The sequence below is a fragment of the Melanostigma gelatinosum genome, assembly GCF_949748355.1.
Source record: "Melanostigma gelatinosum genome assembly, chromosome: 8".
Taxonomy (NCBI): domain Eukaryota; kingdom Metazoa; phylum Chordata; class Actinopteri; order Perciformes; family Zoarcidae; genus Melanostigma; species Melanostigma gelatinosum.
Genome location: NC_136641.1, coordinates 22,532,722 through 22,555,544, shown reverse-complemented (window position 1 = coordinate 22,555,544; position 22,823 = coordinate 22,532,722). Strand labels below are relative to the sequence as shown.

Genomic DNA, 22,823 nt, shown 5'->3' with positions numbered 1-22,823 from the left:
GGTAGATATTGTCCTTAATTAAACATTTTAAAAGAACAAGACTGAAAACTAAGAATCCCCCGATTTGATGAGACATTTTATGGTTATCGAAAATATTTAAAAAATAAAGAAAAAAGGCATTTCTGCAACTCAAACATTATATTAACAGAGCATTTGTGAATGAAAGGTAATTAGAGCACAGCATAATATCTGGATAAGACAGAGAGGGCATAATATTACTGCTGGTGATATTATGTTCTTTAAGTTCCTGCTAAACCTTTGAGCATGCTTAGTTTCGCTACAGTATAAACTCAGGCCCAGCTTCATCTTCCAGTCCAAACTGCACAGGATCCCTGGAGAAGCCGTACTGAACTGTTCCACGAAGACCCGATGAGCCTTCTCATACAAAAACAAACGTCTGTGCTGATCAAACAGCTGCGTAACCTCCCTGCTGCAGTGAGGTTCTGCCGTAATACACACAATACAAACATATCAAACAAGGAAATCAGTATTGCCTCGTGAGTTACTCTTCTCTCCAGTGAGAGCTGCGCTTAGTGAGAGAATAAAGATAAATTCTGAGATGACCTCCTCTGAAGACAAACCCAAATTACTAGAGTATAGATGTTAATGCGACAGAAAGAGACGACAGATCAGTGGCTGAGATCGACTGTGGCTGGAAGGCTGAAATGTAAAGTCGCGTAATGTTCATCACGTACAGAGTAAACCAAATAAAGAATTGAATAATTTAATCTAATATAAGTCTAAAAAGGGGAAACTAAAATGACCTCCAGTTAGCTCAGTGACAGATGGGACCACCCTCATGAAATATTAACACCACTGACAAAGAGCTATTAATTACCTCAAGTGGTGTGAAAAGCATTATACATTCTACAAAAAGTGCTTAAATAGCACTTGGTGGGCCGTCTGGAGTACCTGTGACACTTGAGGATCAAGCGAGCGGGAAGATTTGGGAGAACAGACGGCACAAACGGGTGCAACTGACCTTCTCCACCAATGATAGGTCAGGTTTCCATAAACCTTAGAGAGGGCTGTCGGTCCCCTGCGGGAGATCACCTGTGGAAATAAAACATGAGATGTAGGGGTCAGTCTTTTGAGCATGTTAACAGTAAGTTAAAGTGCTGCTAAAATGCTCTTAATGGGGATATAAATGGAAATCAGTCCAACAACACGTGCCAAAACACCAATTAACAGATTCTGACATTGCAGAAAGTTACAAAATGAATATCAGCCACCTCTGTTTCTTTGTAGTTGTTCACCAAAACACCATGTCAACAGAATTATAACCCAGTTAAACTTAAAAATTATAACATCATGAACTTAACGAGTGCTCTTCAAACACAGTAAAAGGTTAATTTGCACTTTAGCTCGAAAGGATTTTGATGTGAATTCTGCTATTATTTTTGAACATATATAAGAAAATAATATCATATATCGTGTATATATTCAGCATTCATTTAGTCACTAACACGTACCATATGATAGCAGCAGCCCACAAAATTCAACACATACTCGCCCACGCTGCAAAACTTTAAGCAGCAGCTGCATGAGAGAAGTATATTAGATTTATCAAAGATTAAACTTCAAAAAGGTGGAATCCTGTTGATTACACAACTGTTGTGTTAAGTTGTATTTTTTTAAGACCGATGAATCATTTGATTGTTCAGATAAAACGCTGACTGAAATCGACAGAGTTTCCCAACAGGTTATATGATATATTGACGTATAAAGGTTCAAATGAGTGTGACAATGCAATTACCACGCCACATCTGTAACATCTTCAAACATCAGATACTTTTCTCTCTACTTTTGTTCATACACCATGTTATTTAAACTTTGTTTCATCCCCCCCTGCACCCTTTTCTGCATTTGTAAAACGCCATAAACCAACCGAGGAGGAATTGTATTTAACTGTAAACTCATATCTCATATTCATGGGATACTTTACCGCCTTCACACAATCCCTGTCAAGAAACAAGTGTTAAATGTATTATAATGAAGCAAAGGTTGATTTGCTCCTGCTGCACCTTATTATGAACAGGATGAGCAGACGGATGCCTGACAATAACCACATCCAACAGACTCTGGCACGAATTCATGTCGAACTGCTGAGTCACGGTCACTGTATCCTGTATTTCACCCGACTGTTCCGTCTGAAAGATACAGAGATCAGCGAGTCTCCCGGTGAAGGAATCACCAATCATTCAGCAGGTAGCTGCAGTCAGATGTGAAACGATCACTCGATTGGTGCATGAACAGAAAATGAACAGAAAACTATTTTGATAAAAGATTTATCAAATTTACCAAAAAAATATCTGTTTTCCAGCTTCTTAAATGTGAATATTTGCTCGTTTTCTTTATGTATAATAACAAATTAAATATTGGTGAGACGGAATATCACATTTGGCTCATACACACGCATACACGTAACAACATGAACTGCTTTATCCAGTCAAGAAGACATCATTCAATCATATGCTTTCAATGTGTGTGTTTCTACTTGATCGTGTCAATGTTTTGTGTTTGCTGTGTGGTTGGGTGTATGCTCGTGTGTACTACTGTATTCTTTTATTCATGTTGATACGCTAATATGTTCTTTAGCTTACATCTATATTCTTATATGTTGTCCTGAATGTAAAGCTTATTGAAATGTGCAACATCAATACAACTGCTGTTGTCATCTGTCTGAGTGTGCCCGTGAGGAACACACCCTCTCGTGTTCAAAGCAATAACCTGAAACCGACGCACTCGCAAGTGCATTCACGTGTCACCAATTATCACCAAAACCCCACTGACGCCGACGTCTCACCGGCATCGATCCAGACTCCAGCGCATGATTCATGACTGGGCGCGCTGGGACTCCATTTTGAATTTGCCCCAAAAAGATCATGACACACACACACACACACACACACACACTGACTCAGGGCTCTGCCTCAGGGCTGAGCCACAGCGTGGTCATGGCTGAGAGAAGTGACGTGTTGCGGGTGACGCTGCGTGAGAGCCAGCTGGTAACATGGACCTCATTCATACTGTTCCACATAAAGAAACACACTCGTTTGAGTAGAACACTGGAGGAACATGATGTACTGATTAGCACTGATACACTTACAGAAGAGATTCATTGGTGATGTTATGAGTAGCATCCAATCCTGTTGATAGTATTTCATAAAATAAATAGGACATTAATAGCATCTTACTTCTGTTCTTCTCTCTGGCACTTAGCGTAAAATCAAACACACGGAAACAGATTTACGGATAGAAAAACTAAATGAGATGCTTTTTGTGGCGTTCAGGTGCTTTTGATCATCTCCAATGTCATGAATCTTCCACCACGGAGAGAGCCTTGGCTTGTGTGTTGTCCCCCGCTGCACTCAGAGAGATGAGACACTCCTGCTGCCCTTCAGACTCTCTGTTCTTACGCCGCCTCTTTTTTCACACCTTGTCAGACACCACTATCTCTTCCCTTAACGGAGGAACAGCAGCCTTTAACCCTTTCGTCAACAAACACATTACAGAGGAGAGATATATATATATCAAAAATAACCCCACTATTTCACACATTGTCTTCTCTCAGGAGCATCCACAAACACCAAATACTGACAATGTAACAAAGCAACACAGGTCACCGACATGAGGAAACACCCCATTCCTCCAACTGAGACGTATTGAGAGAGACGCAGCAAGAATTGGATCAAACTGAAACCCATTTGGATGCTCGGGTGCAGGTTTGAAATCTGAAAAAGTGAGCTGCACACATCGGTCTTCTGCACCAGTTACTCCGATAGCCCTGCAGCTTTGCCCTGATGCATTGTAATGACACATAAGAGAGGAGACCAAACGAAGGGAAAATCTCAGCTCAAAGAAACAAGTGTTCAGTAAAATCAATTATGGTTTTAACTGGCATGCGCTGTGATGAGAACAAAGCAACCTTGTCAGAAGAACTGTGCCTGTTTCTGACATCTCACATTAAAGAGAAAAGCAAACAACCAAACGACAACAGCTTGAACTGCAGTGCTTCCCACAAATCCCACGCTCCTGTTAAGCATTTGTCACTGTGGACATGGCCAAAAAGAAACCAAATTGCAGAGGAGTCAGATTAATAACTACCTAAATCCATTTAGCAAAACTGCCCAGAACTATTACATTTCCACTTCCTGTGTTCAGCTTTCTCTCCAAGATCACTATGTTTCTTGTAGTGGACAACAGAAATGTGCAACGATTGTGTTTTATTAACGGTTAAAGATAACCACAGATCAGGGCAGCGGTTGCGTGAGTGAGCAAATTGTAATTTAATTCTGACGACAAGCCTCCTGAGCAGCAAGATGTGGCCTCGCTTTAATCAAACAGAAAAACAAGTCAAGCAGGGAAACACAAAGTAAAGGTTACCGCAGACACACTGAGCAGTACCGCGAGTTAAAGAGGACATGTCTGTGGCTTTACTTCCAAGTGGGAGGGAGGATAGTTCGTGTCTTAATTAACAGCTCTATGCATTGTTCAAGTACCACACACAGACACAAACAAATGCACATTAATAGAGAAGCACAGCTGTGAGGCTTACCACTAAAGGGTGGATATTTGGATTTTTTTCAAAACCAGCAGCATATAACCGAGTATCAGAATTGATACAAAAACTACAATGTGTACTTCAGCTGAGAACATGTTTTTCTATTTTTAACAAGAGGCGCCAAACTTCTCAAAAAGCATAAACACAAGCAGCTGTACAATTTCTTTGCCCAATGTTTAAACCAGGAACTAAAGTGAAAAAGATTATAAATCCGCCCAGACATTCAATGGCAGCTTCTGGTAATTGACAGTTTTTGATATTTGGTGTCTCACATCTGTACCAAATATCCCCAGCTTTACTTACTAGGCCCAAAGTTAGGCCTACATTGACAGATCTGTGGATCCCAACCTCTGCACAAATGTGAAAATAGATCTGATGATGCATCTGCAGGCATAACAAAGAAAATACAAGATATGTGCTACACAAAATTATGTTTATTCTCCTAGGACTTTGCTAACTCTTGCTTACTTTCTTTTCCCCAGGTGAAATCATTTATTTTAATTTTTTTATTTTGACAGGCTGTAAAATCCTCTCGAAAAGGCCATACTTTTTGTGTTTTGTAATCAGAACCACATGTTGCTTCATTTTGAGAGGTCACAAGCCATTACGTTTGGGAAACACTGCTACAGATAGATAGATAGACAGACAGACAGACAGACAGACAGACAGATAGACAGATAGATAGATAGATAGATAGATAGATAGATAGATAGATAGATAGATAGATAGATAGATAGATAGATAGATAGACAGATAGACAGATAGATAGATAGATAGATAGATAGATAGATAGATAGATAGACAGATAGACAGATAGATAGATAGACAGATAGACAGATAGACAGATAGATGATTCCGCGTCTGCTAAAATATCATGGAGTTCCTGGTGATGTACTAGTAACTCGTCTCCACGGTGAAGAGTGAGGAGTCTGCTAATAAATAGCAAGTGCTCTTTGACTCCCCTTCACACAATACAATTGGATTACCCCCCCTTGACAGTATCATTATCTCCTCTCTGCAGGCTGGTGTCGGGCTCTCGTGGGGGCACCTTGGCCGCTGACAGACACGCACTCCAGCAAACAGTGGATTCAGCACCGCGGACAGCTCCAAAACAAGCTGAGGCGGGCACGAGAGAGCTGCCTGTCATCTGCCACGTCACCATTTGACGCTACAAAAATACCAATAAAACCCATAAGAGCCCATTTGATCGGTCTCTGTTGTATTGTAACTGTATGCTCTCGAGCAGGGCTGGTTGTTTTATTGGGGGGCAGAATGTGACGCCCCGGCTTCCGTTTAACCAGAAACACACCAGCAACCAGATAAACGGCGTTTCAGCTCGGGGGCAGATTCGATGAATGATTAAATAGACCACATGCACCTAATCCCGTGTGGGAAACAGGACGCTCCTCCTCTGTGGTGCGGTTATAGTTTGCCAGAGAAGAAACAATGACGCTCGAGATCCTCTCGCTTTCTGCTGTGACAACCAATTACATAACGTCGGAGCGGAGCGCTCTCCTTAACGTCCATTTCACTGCGAACCTCTCAAATATACAACATTCCTGCCTGCTATCCGGTGTGTTTGTACCGATATAACCCCCCCCCCCACACCACCACACACATAAAGTAGGTGATTACGACATCACGATCCTGGTCTTGTTTACCCGTTTGACGCATGGACAGGAACATGAAATGGCAATCCTTGACCACCATCTCCATCTGCTATGCACTTAACATGGCAACAGCGTTTGATATCATATTCATACTGAGGAGCTATATTTTAAGCAGGCACACACATCGCTAATGTACACTGAGGTCAAATTCGCTCATTCTGCAGGAGAAAGAGCTGCATAGTAAAAACAACAACACAACAACACCCTGCATGATCCTGTCATCTCAGAGCAACATTGGCTTGACTGTGCAAAACCAAACCAAACGACAAAAGCATGCAGTAGTAATCCAAGATGATGCAAGGTGCTCCTCTGCACCCTTGGCGTGTGCCAACAACGGCACACCGTTTATGACGCATGCATAATTCACAAATCGCCATGGCATTGCTGGTGAATCTGTCGTAGCTACTTGGTCGGTGTGGCGGCAGAGACGGGATGAGGTTCCTCTATCCCCGCGTAGCCCTTTGCTGAAAGGATGCTCAGCTTCTCTTCGCCAGTGCAGCGATGTGCCATCAACACAGAGACAGAGCAGAGACACACACACGGACTGACTGACTTACCCGATGCTGCTGCTGCTTAGGTGCACTACTACTCAGTGGCCTGCGCTGCGATGTATTCGGTATTTCCCCTTGCAGTGACAGAAGGTGACCCTGCGTTCTCTCTGCAATACTCTGCATCCACTAGATCACGATGCACGCAGCAAGGGGGAGCTCCACGGCACAGGCGCGCGTCGGAGGGTGTGTGTGTGTGTGTGTGGGGGGGGGGGGGGGCAGCGATTTCCTTTCAATGGACAACAAGTAATGGGCTGCAGGGAAAACGAGCGAGCGAATGCAACTTGGAAACGGGACTTTTCAAATTCCCCTCCCAACATTAGCCACATGAGCTTATGGGGAGCTTTGCCAGATGTGTCAGTGGGGGATTTGCATTTTTAGGGTTTCATGAGCATTTCAGCTTTATGTGGATCGCATTTGAGTCTGTGGAAAACATTTTGTTGTTGATAATAGAGATAGGCAGTATCTATAATATGGCAGTTTCAATAATGGGGAGAGCCTTAAATGTGACTTCCCCTTTCCAACCAATAAGGAGAGCGGATTGTAAGAGGGGGGCGTCGCCGCTGTTTCTTGTCCATCCCGCCCACATTGCACTACACTGCAGGGGAAGGAGACAGAATGTTTTTGTCCTTTAGCTGCCGAACAGGCCTACTGAATCTCCATCCACTGTTTAATGTAGGCCTACATAAGGAAGGTCTGTCAGCCTGCTGGCTTCTAAAGATGTGCACCATTCGTATGCTTGTATAATACAGTGCTGCATTTACTCAAACGGTCATTGTAAACAGAGAAGGAACCCATAGTGAGCAAAGGACAGATCATGTTTTAGGACTGCAGCACTGAAATCTTGTAATCTGTGTTTGATGTTTGGCAGACCCAGGGTCAGATTTTGTGTGTCTGTTAGAATATTCTTGTTTTGTTTTTTCAACTCTCAGCGGAGCGAAGCGCCCTGCCACAGTCACTCAACATCTAACACGAACACAGCCACTCAACATCTAACACGAACACAAACAGGGTGAAGAGAGAAGAGGTGTTTGTGTTTGTGAGCTTGCTGGAGGAGCAAATGTCTTAAAGCAGATTAGCTGGATGCTGCTCTTGGTCTGACTCTTTAGGAACAATAACGTTATGCTCATGGTGACATAATACGTCACAACCGTTCATTTTCAGAGCTGTGCATAAATGCTTTGATGCGCACGTGGATGACCTCTTTCTGTTGTTACATATACACGTGTACGTGCTCACGGACTGCATGTGTGCAACAGCTCCTCAAGAAGTGAAGACAAAATGAAATCTGGGACTTTTTCTCCTCCCTTCCTTCCTTTCTGCTTGGAACAAACAATGCAAACTGAGAATATCATGCCTAAATATATGTCAGATACAACATTTATATGTTCATGAGAAATCTCAACTTCTACCTTCAACAACAGCCCCCTTCTTGTTAATTCAGAGATGTTTAGTGACATCTAGTGGCAACAGACGGGCAGTACAAAAACCTGCTGTAAACACAGTCAATACAATGAGAGATGATTTTTCTACGGCAGACATACACACCGAGCGACTAGTTGGGGAACATAGAGGAGCATTTAGCAGCTAGAGAGCGAGATTAATCCGTCGGGAGTGAAATGAGAGTGAATATTGGACGTGCATTCATCCATTTGACACAAACATGACTCTCAATTCATGATAATGTCGCTCCGAACCTGCTGGATGTGTAAATAACAAACAGTTTGCTGACAAGTTTGCCATATTAAAAGCTAATATACTGTAGAGCTTATAACATATTTCTGCTGCCCCCAAGTGGCACATTGAAGTGCTTGCACTTTTGAGTATTTGCATTTTATGTAAATAGGCTAATATGTTAGCGATATTGCGAGAGAGAGACAAGATTGATATCAACCAGAAAGCTGGAGTCAGGGCGTGTGAGGTCAAACTTTAAAACTGTTGACGTCAGCATCTCGTCTGCATGAGACAGCTGGACTTTTTTTTCGCATGTGAAAACAATGTGAGAAATGTCAGGTAGTGGATCCTATAGGCTGACGCAGGCACACCCTTGCCCTCAAAAAGATAATGTCATTGCTTCCCTCTGGTCTGGAGAGGATTGTATGGACCAACAATGACTCTGTGTGTGTGTTTCTGTTTGTGTAGTCCCCAGGCTGTGCAGAACAACATGACCAACCCTCCGATGACTGAGGATGATAGAGACCACATATTGGGAACTGTCAACAACATCAGTTATGACAGTGGTCTTGTGTTGGAGTCCATCATCCTCGCACATGATTGGTAGGAAACTGTCCACCACTCCTCCACATCTCCATTTACAGTTATTCCTTCGAAGTTGATCAACGCACTTTTATGTAATTTGAATTTGCAGAGGTCTGTGACCCCAAGAGGAATGAAAAGAAGAAAGGAGTCCGAGGATTCTTCTCCATCTTGATGAGGATTATTTTCTGCTGCTTCTGTGTGTCTGTGGCGACCGATGAGTGAAGTGGTCTGTGAACGTTTTGTGGTAAAAGTCAAGCTCTGTCAAGCTCAGTTCAACCTCATCAGTTTCCATTGCACTGAATTGTTCTTGGATGTTCAAAACTCCATCAAGTTCTCAGGACTTTTCCAGACAGAAACAGCTAATAAAACAAATTTCTGTTGTTATCACTGCGTTGTTTTGTTTCTCTTAAACATGTCCTCCTCTGATCTACTGACAGTCGTGTTTTCTGACATTTAGACTGATTCAATAAAGCTACCGGTACTTTTGGGCTGTTCCATGCTGCTGTTTCACACCTTCAATTTCATCTCAAACTGCAAACTGCATATTAAAAACAATGATAAGAAATCGAGACAGCAAAGATGCTGTGATTTCAGCTGTGAATATTCCAGTATGTGATGCATTTGAGGTCAAATGGCCTTTACAAACAAGTAACAACGAGTCTGATGCATCCCAGACTCAAACTATACATTTGTTTTTTTGTCCCACAAGAGGTAAGGATCCCAGAATGAAATAGTTATGTCTCTTCCTTTTTCACTCATCCAGCAATGTTGTTTTCTCATACATAAACCATGTATGACATCCCTCATGTTAATAAGAGTCACCGACCAGTAAGCTCAGTTCTGACCTGCCTTCCTTTTATGCTGGAGTGCTTTAGAGAGTATTTCAAACTTTTGAAAAGACATAGATTCATCTTACCTGGATGGATGGATGTGACATGGTTAATTATGGCAGCCTCAGTGGGAATTTCTTCAAAACCTCATGGAGTCCCTTTCGTTTTGGAATTTTCTTCCAGGATTTTGGAAGGCTGTTGAGAAAAAAATAAACGTTGCATCTGCCTGCTCCTACTCTGTAGCAAGTAAAATTAAAACACCATATTAACTAACATAACTAATATGTACAGCCAATGATCTTACATTTTGGTGATGATAATAACAGCAGCAGCCCTGGATTATTTTATGTCATGCATTTATCAAGAATTATAGGAATTTCTAAATTACTCCAGCAGATGTGACTTTACACGTTGCCCCTATGCACCATACATTACATGAGATTATTTACAGATGTTTGACCAACACACAACATGGTGTGTTGAGCATTTTATTTGTCTTTATTTTGAAGTATTATTGGTCTGTGAGAAAAATAAACACCACGAAATGTGATGTGTTCCAATGTGAAAGAATATTACAGTCCCAGTTCTTCTTCACCACGTGAGTAAACAATTTAAATTGTTTCTGTGTCACTCAGTTGCTATATCAACAAACTAAGATGCTGTGATGATAGCAGATCCTGTTATTTGTGGGATGCTTGCTCCAGATGTGGTTCAAAAGGATGTGGAATTCCCCACGACTACCAAATGCACGACATGAGTGGGACTAAAATTGCATGCAAATTAAATAATGAACACATGTAGAGGGGAAGCCTTGTTTGAAAATATAATTCGTGAAATGATGTGTGGTCATGGTGCTTTTATTGTGACAGATACATACCGGAAGTGCTTCCGTCGGTGCCACGCTATTAACCTGCTAACGGAAGACAGCTGCCTGCGTACCACAAACACATCATAACGTCTCTCAAAAGAGAGGTTTTCCACACCGCACAGTGAGTGACAATTTACTCAAATTGACCGAATAATACGATAAACATGTATTTTGTAGCTCGTTAGACATAAACCTCGTCTCGCGGAGGGACTTGTTTCTGCAATAAATCAACTTGTCATTGGTACCTGTGTCATCGAACGGTTACAGGAGCAGCTAACGTTAACGGTAACCGGTCGCGATGATTATTACGTTAATAGGTGTATAGCATTGAATGCAGTAAAAAGGTAGCCGTTAGGTAAATGCGGGGCTTTTAAAATGGAAAGTTCATTGACAGCAGTGGTTGTATTTCCGTATGCTACTTTTACGGTTCCTGCTAGTAAGACATTTACTGTTTATACTGCATTGAATTGAGTGGTCTCGCTGACGTCACGATCTCCTTAGATACGAGGCCAATTTGACTGCGCAAAGCCTTTTCTTAGTTGTGCCTATTTGGAGAAAAAAAAAAAGGTCTTTACCAACGTTACTTCCTTGATATGCTCGTGTGCAAATTATTTTCATTCCGTGCCCCTCGTCAGATTCGCCGCTGATTCGGAAGGGCAGTGATGCCACGTGGGAGTCACATGAACGACGAGGATGAGGCATGAACAACAAGGGGGCCGCTTCAGGAAAGAGCCGCTGCACACTGTCCGACACAGGGAGGGTGTTTGTAGAGGCCCTGCACGAGCAGCCCACCCCCTCCTCCTCCTGATCATATGCAATGAACAGCACCACTGAGTCCCCTGCCATCATAGATGGCGATGTGGCAGTCAGCTATGTGTTGGTGCCATTTTTCCTCATCACCATTATTGGAATAGCTGCAGCTGTGGTAAGTTGCACGTTGAGTTGCTTGACGTAGGACGACCCACACAAAGTTAACTTGCTGGAAAGCGTGTTTACGTGCTGCGATGTTGAACGTAGGCCAAATTAAAAGGCACCGTCATAACACAGTACATTAACACCGTTAATTCTTGTCTGTTTCAGGTCATGTATATCCGTAAGAAAAGGAGGTAGGCTTTTAATACACCTACATTGATTTTTATGGCACAATGCTCTTCTGATTAGCCCGATGGCTTCGCTTCTGTGAACCAGTGGAAGTCATCAAATCGATGTTGGGATTCCTTTTGTTTCGTCCCGCAGAATCGACAGACTCCGTCATCAGCTGTTACCGGTTTACACATATGATCCATCAGAGGAGCTGAATGAAGTGGAGCAAGAGATGTTGTGGAAGGAGGAGGACACACGGGTAGGATGCACCCTTTGCTTTTCAGAACTGTTGGAGTTTCGTCTTCTCTGGGACATTTTTCTGAACGCGAGTGGGACGAGTCATTCGGAAATCGCATCGAAGTCGGGATCATTACTTAGAAAATGTAGTTACAAGTTATTCTTTCTAAAAGTAGAGGGTTAGGGTTAAGCATGTCGGATCTTAACACAACTGATATTTCCACAAAAGACATGGTCGCCTGGTTCTCTCTGTGTCTTTCTTTAAACTGTGGTTGTCGTTGATTGCGCCATAACAGCACATTAGTTCCTCATTTGGTCACTCACTTCCTCCCCGACATAGAAACCTGGCTGCAAGAAGTACAATAGAAAGTATCGTGATAGTAGTAGTTCTAGTAATATAGCAGAAAAGTTGCACTAGTTTTGTTTGCAAGCCTCAAATCCCCTCACAATATCTGTCAGTGGTACGTTTTAGTTTCTCCCAAACTTATTTCATAGAATCAATGTTTATGTTCGGTTAACAGTAGTTACTAAAACCAAATCTATCTGTCTGAAGTTCCTCTGATGCTCCTGGTGGTATAAATGCTCTAGTTTAAAAATAGAAGAAATAGAAATAGATGCTTATCGATAGAATAACACTACAGACGTGAAATGATTGACCTGGTTAATTCCAGTCAAAACTAATGCACTGAGCCATGAGAAACACTAGGTGGCAGTGTTGCCTACGGGTAAAGTTCACTAAGTTTTACTCCACAGTTGTTGTAATCTTAAAAAGGGAAGAACAATACCATCAACTACAGTTATGTATTCGTTAAAGCGGCTGCTATTGTTATTATGTCCTTAAAGGGTCTGTTCACCCAAATCACAAAACATTTGGTCACTTACATAATCGTCATTGCTTGACACCACTCGGTAGGTGACAGTCTTGTTTTTTTTTGCGTGTGATTCGGTTGAACCGGCCCTTTTTATCACAGTAACAACAGTTTACATATCCTCATTACAAATAATGTTGTAAAGATGAACATTTTATGTCCTCAGATTGTACAAGGCTGGGCCAGAAGTTATCAGCAGCGACGCCCTCTTCTGACCAAAGATGTCAATGCATGATGGCGGTAAACCACGGCACAGAACATTTTCAGTGTGGAGACAACCGTCAACCATTTTTTGAAGTCATGCACAAGACAATCTTTGTTTGTCTGGTCCTGTTTTATGTACAGACCGAGTGTTCATTTCTGTGGTTCCAATCCTGTAACAGACACGGTGCCATTAACTAATTTATTTGAAAATATTTATTCAAACCTTTCTTTTTGACTGTGGTATTCACTGATATGACTCAAAGTTAAGCGATGTGTAGTCTTTCTAAAGATGAAGGCTCCTGTGGGTTTACTCTGCTGTTTACATGCATACTGTTGGAGTGGGCGGCATGTGGCAGGCGGTTATGTTCCTGTGGGCTGCAGTAGACTTTTGCGCTGACTTTAATTTGGGGGCAGTGTTGACGGTGTGGTGAGCGTCTGAATGTTCTGCACTAGTTTAAAGTCATCACTCTTGCAGTGAGACGTTTGGATAGGTTGCTGTGAAGAGGTTGTTTGCAGTGCATTAAAACCCAATATGGCTTCTTTGGTTAAATGCTTTCAGTTTCCGGGTTGCATTTGTTGACATAAAGCACTATTAGTATGACTTTTAAATTCACATAAAGATAGATTTGAGAGACTTATGAGGTGGTTTAGATAGGTTGGGTGACCATTCAGTTTCATTTTGAGTCCAAAATTGAAACGTGCCCTTTTGGTTTTAATTTCCTCCCCACGCCCTGGATCTTTTTTTGTTTTTGCCAAAATCCTATGACTCTTATCAATGGCATGGTTTAATAACACCAACCCCCTCACATCCACGAAACGAGCTGTGACTCGTGCCCTGAATATGTCCCGTCTAATGGCATGGCACCAACATAAATGTACCTCCAGCTGAGGATGAATGCCAAAGGTCTGACTGTACCAAGCACTCAGGAAACCTCGCTCGCTCAGTTTCTTTTCTGGACGAATTGTAACCTTCATTTGCCTTTGCAGTCGGGAATGTGATCTTAATACAATGTGTTCTTTAAGGGGAACATTTATTGGTTAGGATTATCAATGTCTTGGATAGATGATGCCTGGACTTGTTATGCATCACATCTGGATGTGTTTCAGCGTTTTTATAGATTGTTTCACTTGTGATTTGGGATAAAAACGTTATCGCTGAACATGTTCCTCCGTGCTCCCCGGTCATCTTTACAACTCACTGTTCATTTTATATGAATTATCTGAAGACTATTGTGTAAAAGACTAATTTATGAAATCGGTTCGTCACAATTGAAACTATACTAATATCCAATCATTACATTGGTTTGCACTGGTATAACAGAGTTCGGGTTGCACGTGAAAAGTCAATGAACTACTGATGTAAATGTGAATTTGGCAGCACTGTAAAAGTTTCACCGTCATTTAAACATGAATAAAGTGACACGACTCGTCTGTATGTATCGGGACTACGATGCACACCTGCAAGTCTAGTGGGGTGTTGGGTGGAAAAACTGGATGCATGACAGAAAAATTGACAAAGAAATTCTTTATTGACCATTTCTGATACAAATTGTTGTAGGGCACCATAGAAATATAGACATTGTACATTTATATACGGTGTACATTAAAAAGAATGATCCCATCCTATTGAGTTGACAGTATATCAATGAACGGATGTTGGCATGTAAAAATGATACCGATGTTGTCCAGAGTAGTTTGAGGATGTTGGGAAAGATACGTGAAACGACCGTCGACAGGACAGTTAAGTGGAAAAGAGCGGCCAGTCCATCACAAACCATGAACATCTGAACCAAACATTTCAGTGCACCAGAAGAATAAAAACACACCTGCTAGTCTACCAGTCAGCGAACACAGTTGTCAAGCTGACAGGTCTCCCTGACTTGCTTCACACATTAACCGGCCTGCGAGCTCCGGTTATGATCGAGCCAAGACGTGCTGCGTATGCGCACACAATCACAACATTTGACATCTTGGATATACCGTGACACGTTAAAACATAAAATGAAAACCTTTGTAATATCTTTCTAACTCATGCCAGCGGTTACAAAAAAACAAACCAGAAACCCAGTTAAATGCAATTACACTGTAAAGTAAGCCGTTGAGTGAGGTATGAAATTCCAGGCCTTGTATCGCCCGGTTGCAGTTTTCCGGGTTCGTAACTGAGGTTGTAGCAGCTTAGGTGTGTGGAAAAAAAACCCAGTTAAGAGGACTGACTGCGGGTTCCCTGACACTTAGAAATACACACTTTTTTTTCTCTCCTTGTAGCAGACAGCAAACAACATACATCTTCAAAAGACTATTGAAGTAGATTACTGTTCTCGGTGATGACAGAAGGACCGAGCTAGGTGAAGCAGTGAGAGCTCGAAGGAATGAAAAACATACTTGCAGCCCTGTTGGATAGTAAATGCCACAGACTATCTGCCATTACAATCAAACTCCTGGTTTGACCAATTGCAATTTGCCTTGCGAGTGATTGGGTGAGCGCGTGGAAACCGAGGACCACGTGAAGACAAAGACGCCGATGTGACGGCATTCGTAAAAAGCTCCCTGAAGAAATAACACCGATGCTCTCTGCCTAGAACTCTGCCAACTATCCTTAAAAACACACATTATACCAAAAAAAAAAAAAGATTTGAGTTTTATTGAAAAGCAGCACACTCATGTTTGTTTAAATGGTATGTAACCCGAAGTAACAAAAACAGTAAGTAATCAGACTAACAATACACTTTACATCTCCCAACTACACGCAGAGGACCTTGAAGGAAGTTCGCGAAGCGTAACGAGACCCGAACTGTCCGACTGGATGTGGGTAAAAGGTGGTGAGGATTCTGCTCTACTGGTGGGATGGGGCAAAATCAGTTAATGCAGATTTTGTTTTTAAAAGCGGGAAAAATACACCCCTACCGCCTGTTACCTCATCTTAAACGCTGAAGCTCAACTCCATCTATAATACGATGCAAAGGATAGGTTAACCACTTCACACGGAACACAAAAAAAAAAAAAAGAAGTTTAGGTAAAATTCACCTTTGTCCAGTACAAAACATGGAGGAAAGAAAATCTATATGCCCTACCATCTCAGATGCAGGTTCAACAAATAAGTAACATTTAGCAGAGGAAATGTCCTACAAACCATCTTTAGGGGGAAAAAACTGAAATGTCCATGTTCCTCTGAGCACACCGTTGTCCAGTATAAAAGACTCGTGATAACATGACGTGTTGAGAAAAGGACCGTTACCTTTCATGTAATTCTTAGATCTACGCTTGAGCAAAGGGTCCATCGTTCTATCCAGTGCGGCTGCATGATATTTGTACTGTGTTTAACCCTCCGTTTGGCAAAGAGGGCTTTGTCGTGAACGGTGGTCATGTGGTGGCACCTGGTGTTGGAGATACAGCCCAGTTCTGGTTAACAGTAAGTCAGTGTGTTGAGTGAGGTAGCATGCGTTGTAATTACTGGTCTTCTTCATCTTCCGCCTCCTCCTCCTCCTCAGATGATTCTTGGGTTGTCTTTTCTTCCTTCTCCTGGGACAGGAAGGAAAAAACAACAACATGTTTTTACTTGTAATAAACACCGCCCTTAAAAACAAAAATGTTACTATAAATCTCTCTGATAAACCACTGTGGCATGAAGAAGACCCGAGGGAAGAGTGAGCCATCTGTAGTGAAATGTGATTCATAAGAGCGGTGAGTCACAATGAGGCATCCTGTTTTTGCTCCCTTGCTTTTTCTGCTCACACTCACTGCTGCCCAAGATGTTCATTCATAAAAATGAAGAGGGTAACTTCGGGTCATTCCTCTCTGTGACTAATTCAATCCAGGCTTGTTCCAACAGTACGCCCCGACCACTCATGCACATGACACAATGCTACTAAACGAGTGCACATTTCTCCCTCGATTAAAAACAAACACGTGTTACGGCAACTCATTTTTGCAGTTACAAAAAAAGAAGAAAACTCGAGGAACACTTTAAGGAGAGAATATGTTTTAAAGACTTCAGAGCTGCTCCAAAATGAACAAACTCCATAACACAAATAGCTGATGAGTCAAAAAAATGACTCAACGGAGAGGAAGGATGCAGGCAGGGTAATTAGGAAAATGCAATTTGCGCCCTGCAGACAGCCATTCCAATCATAATTCAATCCGGGGCGGAATGGTTTGAAACAAAAGCGAGCCCCGATGTCGGACTGTTCGTCAGAGGACTCTTACCTCCTTCTTAGGTCTGCCTCTGCGTTTCCCCCCCACAGCCGGGGCTGGTGCTGCTGCCGCCTTCTGCGAGGAGAAGAAGAGCGCGCGGTTAACACAGCGCCATCTAGTGGGCCTGTAAGAGCTGCTGCCAAACGGTTAGATAACAGGTCAAAACTTCTTCTTTCTTTTTTTTAGCAATTTACAAAGCGTGCTGAAGAATTCACGAGCAGAGAAGAGTTAATCAAACCTTCAATGAGCAGTTGTGTTGCGTTAAGCATATTTACAGCCCAGTTTATTTTCTCTGCTTGTTGCGCCATGTCGTGTTTTCTCCCTCTCATTTACTGGCTACGGTGGTCCTTGGAAACCAGTCAAGAAGTGGGTCTTAAGTTACTAAAGGTTGAGGAACCCCCTTGGTATAAACAAGCCAAATCTTCCACAGAGCTCTGCTGCCGGCTGCCTGCAGATGGCAGTCGTACCATTGCAGTGAGACGGATAGAAAAGGGGGGCATTGGGTTCATTGGCTATTATCTGGAAGGCCGACAGGAACTGCACACAGGGCACTCCAGTTCGCCGGCCACCTGGTCTGAGGCTCAGAGACAGCTGGTGGGACGGAGCGGAGACACAAGCCCTCTGCAGGCTAAACCTATATCATACATGTATATGTGTCTCTCTCTCTCTCTCTTTCCCATACATAGCAGTGAAGACCGAGCGCACGGGGGAGCTGGAGGGTTGGGGGGGTGGGGAGAGAGAGAGAGAGAAAAAAAAAAATCAGTTGTTGCTATGGAGACGACGGGCAGAGAAGAACTAGGGCTGTGTGCTGGGTGGAGGCGGAGGGGTGCTTAGTGTCAGCTCGGAAACAGGCTTGCGGCCTCTGCACCTGCACCAAACTGTGAATGACAAGCTGCAGGAAGCTGGATGACAGGAAGTACAGGGTAGAGCATCACTTAAAAATGAAAAAAAGTAAGGCAGTAAACCAAGGTCCTTACAATGAGAAACCCAAGCCAGGCTATTTCTGACACCAGGAGAGGGGGTGGGGGGCGCAGCTACATTGCAGCCAACCGATATATCAGAAGTAACAGCAGGACGTCTTTTTTTTTTTAAAGAGGATGGGGTTAGCTCGTGTTATAGCGGTCCATCAACCAAGAGGAATCAAGGGTTCGAAGAGGGAAGTGGTCGTGAAGCTGTGCCTGCCGTTACGGGTCAGGATGCTGAAATCACAACATGGCGGGATTCACTTACTTTGCCCTTGGTGGCCGTCTTGTTTTTGCTGCCCTTCGGCCGTCCTCTGGACCTCTTGGGAGCCGGGGAGCCGCTTGGTTCCTGACAATCACGGCGGTGAAAAATAGTTAGCGTGCCGCAAAAGTATCAGCGTACGGCGAAACGTCAGATAACATTTTACAGTTACATGCAATACTCTCACAGACGTAAAGTTACCATCGACTCCAAAATGAAAGGTAAATTCAGAGCCTTGATCACGTGATCATGTGCGGTTGGAAGCCGTGTCATGGCGGACCGCTCTCCTGTTGAAGGAGTGTTTACAACTGCAGCTCATAGCAACCGAGCAATTCAATACTGAAACGCACCTCGCTGAGTGACAGCTGTATGAGCCATTCTGCTGTCATCCATTACATGACAGGCAGAGGGGAGTCATGGGGGGGGGGGGGGGGGGGGGGGCTGAAACCTGGTTTAAAGGTGTTGGGTTACCGGTTGCTTACAAACCTGTCAAGACACACAGGAAGTTTGGTGTAGACTTCTATGCTTACGACGACATGGGGGTGAGCAAATGGTCACTCGCTGCAGCCCATATCGTGATTCAGTGTGGCTCAGTGGAAAAGCAAGGGGGCTTATGTCACGGATATGCACGAGCAACTCACCTGCAACAACATCTACCTGAGCACTAAATGGAACAGATGTGACCGGAGGACTTGTTTTTGTTTCCTGTATTTTTTTTTTTTAAAACACCTCCAACTCCTTTCCTGCTCTTCGTGCACACGCCCACCTTTTGTTGCGTTTGAGGTCGCAGACACTCTCGTGAAACACAAACCGGATGCAATGACCCACTTTAATGCACAAATTGGCACTACTTACGTCAGAGGTCTTTACTTGGGGCTGCTTGCGGGGTCTTCCACGCCCCCTCTTCTCTGTTGCCTCCTCCTCTTTCGGCGAGACTGTCCCCTTGTCGCTCATATTTCCTCAGCTCTTCAGACCTAGGAAATAAATCACACGAGTCAGGCATGCAGCAGCACGACGTCAAGTTCTCACAGAAACAAAATACAGGGGGCTGTTAAACTCACTGACCGCAACAACAAACCAAAGAAAAAAAAGAGCGGACTGACCGCACAACGGTAACGCGTTTAACTCAGATTAATCCGCGCTTATTTCCAGGTCTATTTCTGTCTCATGTGTGCGCCTTCACGCAGCGGACGGTGTCACACAAACAAGGGATTGACTCCGTCTGCGGTCGCACAAATCTGCAAAAAGACGGCTGAACCCGCTGCTCCTTCCCCGCACATCGTCCATGTTTAGAAGCCCCCCGCCCCCCCCACCTTTACTGTAGTTGTTGTGTGCTGTGGTCGGCCCTGCGTGTGGAACTATCTCGCAGCGTGTATGCACGCCGGAGACACACACGCACAAACACCGACACATTCAATGGCTGCGTGCGTGTGTGTGCGCTCGGGAAGAGACTTACAGGTAAAACCTAGCTTGCATGGACACGTTAAGAAAACAATACATATAACTAACTTATATACAACCGAGCGAGGTGCGTTGGGTTAGTTAGCGGCGGTAACAGCCCGGACCCTCAACAAAAGGCGGCTTCACGTTTTAAGCATGCAACCCCACCTCGAGCTCCAGCGCTGTAAAATGTAATAAAATCCGGCTCTGGTTTCTATCGAGCATGCAACAATTTAAAAAAAATAAAAAATCTCACCGGCTATGCCGCTGCGTTTCTTGCACTCACCTATCGCTCGGCTGTAAACGCTGCTCTGAATTTAAGACCTAATGTTTCCTTTAAGCCTGGCTGGTTGTACCCGGTTAAAAAGCCTTGAACGGCTCTATAGGCTGCAGCTTTTATTCGTCAGACGACGCACAGCCCGCCCCTTTAGAAATCCCAGCGCGTGCAGGGTTAAATAAGGACCCCGCTATGAATTAAAGAAGAGGACGGGGTTGATTTTTTTTTTTTTTTTTAACGAAGTAAGCTTGAAAATTCTTACCAGCAGGTTGAGAAGTTTGTTCCTACGACGTCCTATAAATAGCACGTGTGTCTTGTCTCCAGCAGATAACGAAAAAAGGCGGCAGGCAGGAGGGGTTTTGAGGCAATTTAAAGAGCCGCCCTCATGGGAGGGCGGATATTTGACAAATGGGCCACCAACAGTGGAGGAGCCAGGAGGACGTCCTTCTTATTCCACAAGTGTGATAACAAAATACCAAAAAGCACGTGTTTAAGTGGCAGAATATACTTTCTTCTATGCAAGGAATGATTACAATGGTCACTTATTGTATGTATGTGCTCAACAGTAGGCTACATACCAGAGTCTCCACAGTGATGGTGAGTGAACTATGACCCCCCCCCCCCCAATGTAAACACAAGCTGGTTTTAAACTCAGAGTGGCATTTCTTGTTATTTTCCTCTTAAAGCCAGCGGTGGAAGACACATTCAGATCCTTGAGTAAAAGTAATGCCACAGTTTAAAACTTCTCCAATGCAAAACAGGCGTGTCAAAAATGTTAAGTTAATGTCGGCAAGTGGGCAATGTAAGTCAGCAGAAATGTACTTTTGAGCATCAAAGTAAGAAGTATCTGGAAGTATGTAATTCCCTCTGAAATGTAGTGGAGTAGAAGTAGGCCTATAAGGTGTCATAGATCGCTCTTGTGCTATTTTAAGGTGTTTTATTGGTTGTTTTCTAGGATTGAATCTTCTATTTGACTGTTAAATGTTATTCATGATTCCTTAATCGCATATCTGGCTTTTGATACACATTTTTGTTCTGGATTTGTAAATAGTTTATCCACCCTTTCAACCTGCCCAACCCCCTGCACAAAAACAACACACATTACAGAAGAATATATATTTAGATTTTTTTGTCTTTTCACTATTTTTGTTGCCATTTTTTTATCTCAATGAGTCTTTCAAAGGGAACTCAACAACCTTTTAAAGGGTCTCAGTCAAAGTTACCGACTTAAACAATGTGGGATGCGTTTTCAATACTCTTAACGATTGACAGACGGGGATAGTGCTCAAATATATTTGGGAAAAAATGAAAATACACAAAATAAAAGAGCACTAAAGCAACACCAGGTTCCTCCTCTGTTCTTTGCTTAATGTTCAATTCAAATGCGGTACATGTTATGTCAGTAAAGGTTCATACAAATTCACAACAATGAAGCCGCTTGATTACACGCCAACGGTGTGTTACCATAAAGTTATTTCCTGAGTGTAAGTGAGTTTATGTGCTACCTCTACCTCTGTCATTCATATAGACACAGGTGAGCCCTTCATGTTATTCCCACTCGGCGTTGATGTGACCGCTTTGCATGTGAAACGGGTCCGATGTCATTTGCATGGCTGTGGGGGATACAGAGGAGACAGGGTGAAGGTACAGATGCTCCAAACTGTCCTCTAATCAAACCGCCTACTGCTGCTTTCACACCACGGTTTCTGATGTAAATAACCTGCCCATCTGGAGTCGATGGCACCTCTGCTATGCAATTGAAAACAGATACCGAGAATGTCTAGTGACCTGAGAGTGGTCCAAAAAGTTTATCATCATCTGTGCGTGTTTCACTTCTCCATCCGTTGTGTCAGGACTTCTCTTGTATAACTTGTAAACAAAAACATTCAATCACGTCGTCAGCCCCGCAAAGCCTTTGCTCATCTGCAGACAGATATCGATATACTGTACGCACATGACGAGAGGGAGTGGGAATTTGGTGAAAAGGGGATTGCATGGGGCAAGAATGGCGAGCGCGCTTTTCTCAATGAGTCCAATGTTCTGCTCAGCATGTGCTCGCCTTGCATGCCACCCCCTCCCTCCCTATTTCTCACTCTATTCACTTCCTTCATCTCTATCTTCCACAAATACTTCAGCCCCATCCCCCACACCCTCACACATCTCTGCCATACCCAGCCCCTCGGAGTGGGGATGGGGACAGGAAAATAGGTCCACTCTGTGTGTGTGTGTGTGTGTGTGTGTGTGTGTGTGTGTGTGTGTGTGTGTGTGTGTGTGTGTGTGTGTGTGTGTGTGTGTGTGAGAGGAATGTTGTCCGTCTCAACCATTGGCACCACCTGGAGACCAATGAGGGGACTTGACAATGTGACTTTTTGTTGCATAATCAGTGCAGACACTGGAAACTTATAACGAAGCAGCATTTCTCATCATTTTATATATTTTCTTCATTCTAATGATCGACAATGAGCAAACGCTGCAAATTACTGTTTATTATACACTGTACAGATACAGGACATGTCAGCAATTTGAGTACAGTACAGTTTTGTCTGTCAGTCTCAGGGA

At 43.3% G+C, this 22,823-nt stretch overlaps 3 protein-coding genes across 6 annotated transcripts in view; 1 reads left to right on the top strand and 2 right to left on the bottom strand.

Moving 5' to 3' along the window:
• pacsin1a (protein kinase C and casein kinase substrate in neurons 1a) overlaps nucleotides 1-6,808 on the bottom strand; it is a 28,564-nt gene extending 21,756 nt beyond the window's left edge. Inside the window, exons 1-2 of the mRNA XM_079272884.1 lie at nucleotides 6,792-6,808; nucleotides 983-1,053 (exon numbers count right to left, since the gene is read on the bottom strand). The gene's annotated coding sequence lies outside the window, so the exon portion shown is untranslated. The remainder of the gene's footprint in view (nucleotides 1-982; nucleotides 1,054-6,791) is intronic.
• Nucleotides 6,809-10,782: 3,974 nt separating this feature from the next.
• smim29 (small integral membrane protein 29) lies at nucleotides 10,783-14,522 on the top strand. The gene is made up of 5 exons (XM_079274291.1): nucleotides 10,783-10,860; nucleotides 11,375-11,664; nucleotides 11,820-11,845; nucleotides 11,976-12,081; nucleotides 13,095-14,522. The coding sequence occupies exons 2-5, from the start codon at nucleotides 11,557-11,559 to the stop codon at nucleotides 13,161-13,163; spliced, it is 309 nt and encodes a 102-aa protein (XP_079130417.1). The 5' UTR covers nucleotides 10,783-10,860; nucleotides 11,375-11,556; the 3' UTR covers nucleotides 13,164-14,522.
• Nucleotides 14,523-14,642: 120 nt separating this feature from the next.
• On the bottom strand, nucleotides 14,643-20,576 carry hmga1a (high mobility group AT-hook 1a). 4 transcript variants are annotated; one of them, XM_079273661.1, is made up of 5 exons: nucleotides 20,527-20,576; nucleotides 19,403-19,521; nucleotides 18,554-18,634; nucleotides 17,336-17,398; nucleotides 14,643-16,651 (listed from the first exon to the last, which is right to left on the bottom strand). In XM_079273661.1, exons 2-5 carry the CDS (start codon nucleotides 19,499-19,501, stop codon nucleotides 16,580-16,582), a joined length of 315 nt encoding a protein of 104 aa, XP_079129787.1. In that variant the 5' UTR covers nucleotides 19,502-19,521; nucleotides 20,527-20,576; the 3' UTR covers nucleotides 14,643-16,579. The 4 variants fall into 4 exon arrangements, with proteins under 4 accessions (XP_079129787.1, XP_079129786.1, XP_079129785.1 ...); XM_079273660.1 differs by lacking the exon at nucleotides 20,527-20,576 and adding an exon at nucleotides 20,274-20,388; XM_079273659.1 differs by lacking the exon at nucleotides 20,527-20,576 and adding an exon at nucleotides 20,244-20,334.
• Nucleotides 20,577-22,823: the final 2,247 nt, after the last annotated feature.

Excerpts from the sequence above, each read along its gene's own strand:
- hmga1a (XM_079273661.1), bottom strand. The coding sequence starts at position 19,501 with ATGAGCGACAAGGGGACAGTCTCGCCGAAAGAGGAGGAGGCAACAGAG. Across the intron at positions 18,635-19,402 it reads CCCAAGTAAAGACCTCTGAC|GAACCAAGCGGCTCCCCGGC; the intron begins GTAAGTAGTGCC and ends CGTGATTGTCAG. Across the intron at positions 16,652-17,335 it reads GAGGCAGACCTAAGAAGGAG|GAGAAGGAAGAAAAGACAAC; the intron begins GTAAGAGTCCTC and ends TTCCTGTCCCAG.
- smim29 (XM_079274291.1), top strand. The coding sequence starts at position 11,557 with ATGAACAGCACCACTGAGTCCCCTGCCATCATAGATGGCGATGTGGCA. Across the intron at positions 11,665-11,819 it reads TTGGAATAGCTGCAGCTGTG|GTCATGTATATCCGTAAGAA; the intron begins GTAAGTTGCACG and ends TGTCTGTTTCAG. Across the intron at positions 11,846-11,975 it reads TATATCCGTAAGAAAAGGAG|AATCGACAGACTCCGTCATC; the intron begins GTAGGCTTTTAA and ends TTCGTCCCGCAG.